Source organism: Solanum tuberosum, unplaced genomic scaffold (genome assembly GCF_000226075.1).
Source record: "Solanum tuberosum cultivar DM 1-3 516 R44 unplaced genomic scaffold, SolTub_3.0 scf00070, whole genome shotgun sequence".
NCBI lineage: Eukaryota > Viridiplantae > Streptophyta > Magnoliopsida > Solanales > Solanaceae > Solanum > Solanum tuberosum.
This window is the reverse complement of record NW_006238996.1, coordinates 383112-391117: the sequence shown is the minus strand read 5'-3', so window position 1 is coordinate 391117 and position 8006 is coordinate 383112. Positions and strand designations below refer to the sequence as shown.

Here is an 8006-nt window from a genome sequence, read left to right as displayed (position 1 = left end):
TTATTTTGTTGTTTTCAAAAACTTAATAAAATAAGATATTCAATTTAGATTTTAAAAAAATATTTAATCACTAAAAATGGTGAAAAACTTCAAGGTCAGTCAAAAATCAGGTCAGGGAGCTCAGGATGAACTGACATATTATATTCTACACGAGAACGAACGCCTACGGGCTACAATCTGCCAACGGGAGCTTTTTCATCTAACTGTGGAGACTACCACTAATATAAATTAAGTAATACAATACCGATTAAAAAGGAAACCCATTGAGCCAAGAAAATCGTTAGGCTGTCGAGTAAGATTAAGTGAGAAAGGAAAATCAAGAGGAAAGCAGCTTCCTAGAGTAAATACAACAAAGTTTCACCAAAACTATTATAGAACAGGATGGTCGGTAACTCAAATACAACAAACTTTTATCATCTTTCCAAGTGACAAGGATAAATCACCAAAGATTCAAGACATCAATATTTCAACACCAAGAAAAGGTGAATTGCTTTAGTCATCATATTAAGCCGCCCATAAAAGAGGTTCCAAGGAATGTCAAAATTCCCAGCTCAAAATTTAAAAGTGAAACAATCAATAACAAACTACAACCAGCTAAAGCAAAGCGGGAAAACAGACAGGAATAAAATAGAACTAAAAATCTCCCGAGCAAATTCACAATTCAGGCTAACTGCAACAAGTGAAAAGACCAAGTACCATTTTCACTGGCAATACTTCCCACCATCCCCAAAAAGTCAACCTTGCAACTTTTACAACTCTTAAATTGAGCCAGCTTTCCCTTACATTTACTGCATCATCCATCACCAAGAGAATCTGCAATTAAAAATTGATAAGTCAGCTAAGATACATCAATATCCATGCCCCAAGAAACCACTTGAGCAGATTTCTTTGTTTGAAACATGTGAACAAACAAAAAAGATGCAGACCTTTAGTTGAAGCTGAATCCCCCGGAGGGCACAGAGACCTCGCCACCTCCAAACTGAAAACCTTGTTGGGGTGCATCACCAGGTGGCATCGTCTCATCATCTTCTTCCAACCAGTACGTCTCAAGAATCTTAACTGCCTTTTCATAAATCTCTTGATTGTCATGGCTTTGAAGATTCTCAATTTTTTCTAAACCTTCAGCATCATCAATCAGCTGAGCATAAAGATTTATATCTGATGTCCGGCCCAAATTCTTCTCAGCTTCCCCAACCTTCAAAATATTTTCAAGCCCTTCAAGACAAACTGTGACAATCCTTGGGTCAGGACAAATGAGGAGATCACACAATGGTTTGATACAACCTTGACTAACAAGGTACCTGCAGGTAATGATAACATAAACAGAGCATATGTCTTAGGTAATGATAGATAACATAAACAGCTCATGGCGCACACCAACCAGAATATCAAAATCTTACTTGATCTGCTCATGTGAACCACCAGATGTGGCATTTGAAATTGCCCATGCAGCCTCCTTTTTTATTTCAAACTCCGCATTTTGTAGCAAATTAACAAGGGGACCTATAATACCAGCGTCAACCACACACTGCAGCATCGAAAGATTAGCATAACAATGAAGCCTAAGTGGAAACAATAAATAAACATCCTTGAGAAAAAGGGTGATGAGAAAGGTGAATTCCTGGCACTACCTGAATTTGCTCCCGGTTGCCAGCCGTGATGTTAGAAATTGTCCAACAAGCTTCCTTCTTAATACTCTTCTTGTGACTACCATTCAACAAGTTCAAAAGACAGGGCAAAGCCTGATGGCCGATGATACACTGAAAAAATTATTAATAAAAAAAGTAAGCTTCAGCATTTGACATCAGACAATCAGGTACCATTTTTGCTTCAGCTATCAGACAACAAAGATACAAAAAGAAGGATTTAATTTGTTAGAAAAATAAGCTTCATTATCTGATATTTACAACAAAACCACATATAAACATAGTTTCACCCAAAAGAAACAACACAGAAAGAAAAGGCAGACATAAAACTGGCAACCACAACAAGAAAATGACCTCACGAATCAAAAATAATACATTGTGTGTAGTGACACCCTAATATAACTGAAGATTGGCCAATATATATGTGATCCTAGATGCATGTCTCAATTCCAAGTAATGGAATAAATAATTTGTTAAAAAGGAAGTTCAGAATCCTCAGGGTGTCCAAATCCTACATCTCTAATAGATAGTTCAAGGATCATCTGAATCTGATGACAGGCAAATATTTCAATCAGAAAAGAAGTGATTTCTCTACTAATTTAGGACACACCAAAATAAAACTACCATTTATGTCACGGTTTTCATTTTTTATTTTCAACAATGAAGTAGGTGCAATATCTCAACAGCTGTAGGAAGCAAAACAACATAAATTAGGGCTACATGGAACGTTCAGAAGATCAATGAGAGTAGGAGAAGGAGATCATATACTAGTACATCAACAAATTCTACAGAAAACAGAAACAATTTAAAGGGATCCGTAACTTCTAAACTGGCAAGTTATACCAACCTCACAAATTCACAGTTACATTTCTACACTCACAAATGCAACCCAAGTTTAGCAACAGATGAATACAAAATTCTATGTAATTTCATCCATATATCTTCATCAATTATGCACATGACAATTGCTGACAAATTTTAACATGATGTATTTCAATTAATTAGGTGAACATTTGGTTTGCAGAAAGAATAACCTAGGATAAGTTGTTTTACAATGTATAAGATTTTGCTATTTTGCTGTCTAATTTTTTTGCAACTTGCTTCGACAATTTCTCTTTTGAGCCAAGGATCTAGCGAAAACAGCCTAAATACCCCACAAAAGGTAGGAGGGGGGGAGGTCTGCATACAACCTACCCTCCCCAGAACTCCACCGGAGGTTAGGTTACCACAGATAAAACTTTGGAAGAAGACATCGTCTTCACAATTATCTTATCATATTTCTGCAATCCTGGATATAAATTAAGATATACATAATTGACAAACATTATCCCTATAATATAAAAGTGAACCAAATTGTATTTCATAAGCCTTTGAAGAAGACATCTTGTGAGACAAACATAAGAACATGTATAACACAATCAAGAATAATGATAATTTAAGAAATAATAATATACATTAATATAATATTCATGTATAATAATATATATTAGTATAACTTTAGTGAAAAATACACTAAGAAAATCTATGTTGCTTAGACTCTCAAAAATTGTTGTTGTACCCATGTTGGATTCTCCAAAATGAACTTTGGAGTATCGGGCACACACCCATTAATTTTTTAGAAGAGTACGAGCAACATGGAAGAAAATACAAATGATAATGATGCACATAAAACTAAGGCCCATAAGGCATGTGTCTTAAAAATAAAGCATATAGCAATAGCAATTTAGATAACACAGTTTACGTGAAAGCATAAAATAGTTTTTTATATATGTTCTAATTCAATGAGCCACATATCTTGATCTTATCCCCACCTCAAATAGGGACTAATTTAGTCGCTTATTCTCAGACAAGAGGGATTAAAATGACTTGTTCCCTTATAATTCTTTTGCATTTCAAACACAAGACAATGGGAATGATGCAAGGAAGTTATTTCACTTCATCACACCAACTAAACATGAATTGTTTTAAGCTAAAACAGACAACAAAGCAACATAAAGAAAATTCAGAGTGTTGTAGCTCTCATTTGCCATAAGCTTTGACTGAACCTAAATATATTACCAATTTCTCCCAGGGGTGGAGCTACAACGGTGCCGGGGTGGTTAGCCGAACACCCTTTGTTGAAAAATTACATTGTATACTTCAGTCCAACTTTATGTTATAGTGGTATAAATAGAATTTTGAACACCCTTTGAAACAATAGAGAGCAGTAGCTCAGAGGCAAGGGTTTGCACATAGTTGTATGGCACCCAGGTTCGATTCTCCGCGTCCACATTTTTCTTAAAAATTTTGTGGTCTGCTTTTTTTGCTTTAAACCGATAACAAAATAAAAACACAAATCCTTGACACACAAGAGAACAGCAGTAAGGTTGTGCAAAAATCTGCAGGTCACTCAAGTTCAATTCCCCCCCACCCCACCTCCACCCATGTCCACATTTTTAACACCCTTCATGAATGTCTAGCTACGCCACTGATTCCTTCCACCATTAAAAATGCATTGATAATTGTATCAAATGCAGCAAACAAATAGCTGTTGTATCACCAACAAGTGTATAATTAGGGGAAAACAGTAACATCCATTAAAATTTTACCTGAGTTTGCATATCATCTCCTGTCACAATATTCCCAACAGTCCGAAGAGCGGGAATCAAAACCGATGGAGATGGGTGACTGAAATGTTTAAATCGGTCACTCAAAATCAAGACATACAAAACTAACCCGTATAAATATAGGAAATTTCGAGCACTTCATAATCCAAAAATAAACTGAAATACAGAAGTACTTACAGTAATAACTCGACTAATCGTGGGCATACTCCAGAATCAATAACAGCTTGAATTTTATCATTTGTACCATCAGAGAGATATGAAAGTGCCCAGCAAGCATCAGTCAAAACTTCTTCATCGGTTGAATGAATTAGTTGTTGAAGAGCTGGAAGTGCAGGCTTCGTCTGAACAATTGAGTTCACATGTTTAGATATGTATAGAATCATCAAAGTGTAATGTTTGTCCTTTGCGTTATTACTATGAAATTAACGCACCTAAGAATGACAGGGGCATAAACTGCAAGAAAAAGGACATACACGACATGCTAAAACTACAATAAATGACAATACCTTTAAAGGGCATTTTTTGCAAGTGATAGTTTTGATAACTTTGTTCAACAATATCAACAAGAAAATCACATTTAGTTATTTATGGAAATAACAAAGAAGCCTGCACTTGTAATTTGTTCAGAACCAACTACGAGCGAGAAATAAAAATTGCTTAACTTGCTTCCAGTAAAAAGACATATTGGGTTGGCAGGTCAAGTGTATCTAGACACCATGCTGATTGTGTTTAAGATCCTTATTTTGAAGAAGCAATGCAAAGGCATTAACTTCCTATCAGCTTTTGAGAAAGCTGGGAAAGAAGAAACTACGAAGCAATACTTTGGATGAGCAAATAAATTAGTTATTTCTCAGCATCACTAATAAAGAATGTGACTAATAATGAAACCAGCACAACTGTAAAATCTGTGTAAACCAGCACAACTGTAAAATCTGTTACACTGGATCTTTATAAATGAGAGAGTGTTTATCAGTGATCATCACTTTATATTTGAAATTTAGAAGATATAATAGCTAATCATGCCTTAAGGAGCAACCTGATCAAAAGCAGGCTGTGGTTTGCCTCTGCAGAAATTTGAAAGTGTCCAAGTTGCATTTCTCAACATAGAGAGCTTGGCATTTGGATTCAGCTGAGACAGCAAGGGAAGCAAAGCTCCACAGTTAAGGACAAGATCACGGCATTTTGGGGAATCACCAGCAACATTTCCAAGAGCCCACACAGCCTAAATGAGGAAATGGACATATCCAACATGTTCGCAATGATCAAACAATAGTATCGAATAGCTGATTATAGTTCACAGAGACAACAACCAAAAATAACTTATGAAAGTATCAATTTACTTCTACTAGTGTATACCTGCTCTCGCACATCATCACTTGGAGAACTAAGAAGTTTCACAAAAATTGGGACTGCACCAGATTCAATCACCACCTTGGTATGCTCAGATGTCCCCGAAGCAATATTTGTGAGAGCCCATGCTGCCTCAAACTAAAATTGTTGGAAGTGAAAAGGTCAAGCACTATAAGACTGCTTTTCAACCCCATAGAGAACTTCAAGATTATGAAAGCAAGGCATAAATACCTGAAGTTGTGGAAAGTCATCCCTCATAAGAAATTGAACAAACCGAGGAACAACACCTGCTTGAATTACCTCCTCAATTGGGGGACTCCTTTCTGTAAAAAATATGATTAGAGATCAACTGAAAGTCCAAGTAACCACAAGAGTGGAGAAAGAAAAGAATATCATAAACCCATAATAACAATGATTACCTATGGAAAGCAGCTTTCGAAACTGAGTAGTAGCTTCAAGCTGAAGATTGCCATCTTCAGTCCAAACACCGGCAACCATTGCTGGTAAATTCTCCAGCTGCAAACCAAAACATTTCAAATGAACTCAATACCTTCTATCAATTTCCCTATTTAAAGGACACAACCCGGAAATGCAGAAAAGAACCCCAAATAATACTTCTTAGGAGTCAACAGAGTAAAGGAAACTAGTGAGAGAAAGTCTCCATCTGACATGCAAGTAAAACCACATTTATCCAACACTTAAACCATAACAACTTCTAGTAGGCACATACTAGTTGTGCTAACCTATATGAATCCTCAGTATCTAATTAGGTCCATATTGTTCACTAATAATCAATTAATATCAATAAAACTAACTTCAAAAAATCTTTAAAAGAAACCAATAAACTTCACATTTGATGAAAATATAAAAATCGAAAATCATTGCAGAATCTCAAAGGTTACGTGAAAATTCTAAATCTGACAATCTCTAACCCTAATGGAAAACATTATTCAGCCATAAGCACCCAAATTAGGCCCAAAAAAAAGTAAATAAAAGAGAAACGTAATCCGATCTAAATTTGCTACTAAGCAACAATCAGTGTAATAAAATCAAGATAGGTTTATTTTACTGTGGACCTTCTTTTCAACGGTGGCCTGAACAGGAACAGCAAATTGCTGATTAGCTTGAAGGCCTTCACGTCGCTTCTTCTGCAAGTTCTCCTCTCTCTTATTCTTACGAATCTCAACCATATTATCCTCTCTTCTCCGGCGACCTTCCTCGGCATCGACGGCAACTTTGTAACGGTTCCGGCGAACCTCGGTTCTGGCGTTCGGCCTCAACGACATCCTGGATGAATAGTATAAACCCTAGCAAAGAGAGAGAGAGAGAGAGAGAGAGAGAGAGCAAATGAGTGTGTAGATATTATAATTGTGTATCTAAGAGGAGTATGGCGGAGGGTTTGGATTTTGATTTGAAAGGGAATGGAAAAAGAGAGGCTTATATATTTTATATATATATATATACATATAATAAAAAGGTTTTATTGAATGTTAGGAAGATGGGCATGGATCGGGAGTTATTTACGGATGAAGGACTGAATTTGAATTTGAAGATGAGGGAAACCTGAATCTGAATACTCGCCGCCGAAAAAGCATTAGAATAATATTTCAGGATACGACGTCGGTTTCACGCCATCACGCCTGTTCAACGTAAAATCTAACAAAAACACAATTATGGAAAATACTACCGGTGAATCTGAATAACTTATGATTTAATAATGTTGAAATTAATTATGTTGATCTTATTTTTTATATACTGTATTGTTTGGTGTATTAAGGACAGACAGGACACTCGTGTGTTTAACCATATGTATTCATGTATAAATAGCTTATGATTTATTATGTATTAGTTATACATATTATAATACTGAATATGTTGTATAACTAATATAATAAAATCTCACTAAATTAATACTCGTTAAATTAATATTTTTCTCCGATCCCGACTTGGGTCAATGGAAAAAATTCTACATTTTGATAAGATAATATATTTTCAGAAGACCCCTATATAAATATATGGTCTCATTAATAAATTAATATTTCTTTAAAAGTACAAATATATCTAAGACAATTTAGTGAAATATGATTCTATAGTGTTTTGTTTTTTTTGTTAAAATTTAATTATAGTTGATGTTCATCTCTAACTTTTGTTATTGTATCCAAAAGTTTCGATGTTGTCTTTTCGAACTGCACCATAAAATTGTGAAGAGTTCTAGATGTGATAAGTGTTTTCTTACGGATCACTGGTTCCAAATGTATTGTATCATCTTCAACTTCATCATCAACATTGTTTTTTTCGAATGATATCCTCAATTTCTCTAAGCTCTAGACCTCTGAACATGTATCATTTTCATCTGGGTAATCAACAGGTTATTGAAGTCCATTTTATTGTGGTAACTGAGATC

General features: G+C 35.3%; 1 protein-coding gene across 1 annotated transcript; it reads right to left on the bottom strand.

Annotated features, from left to right (window-relative positions):
* Positions 1-393: 393 nt before the first annotated feature.
* Positions 394-7117, bottom strand: LOC102605051 (importin subunit alpha-2-like). The gene is made up of 11 exons (XM_006345572.2): positions 6679-7117; positions 6022-6118; positions 5834-5925; positions 5609-5740; positions 5289-5474; positions 4430-4593; positions 4235-4313; positions 1632-1760; positions 1401-1528; positions 927-1301; positions 394-813 (listed from the first exon to the last, which is right to left on the bottom strand). Exons 1-10 carry the CDS (start codon positions 6886-6888, stop codon positions 929-931), a joined length of 1590 nt encoding a protein of 529 aa, XP_006345634.1. The 5' UTR covers positions 6889-7117; the 3' UTR covers positions 394-813; positions 927-928.
* Positions 7118-8006: the final 889 nt, after the last annotated feature.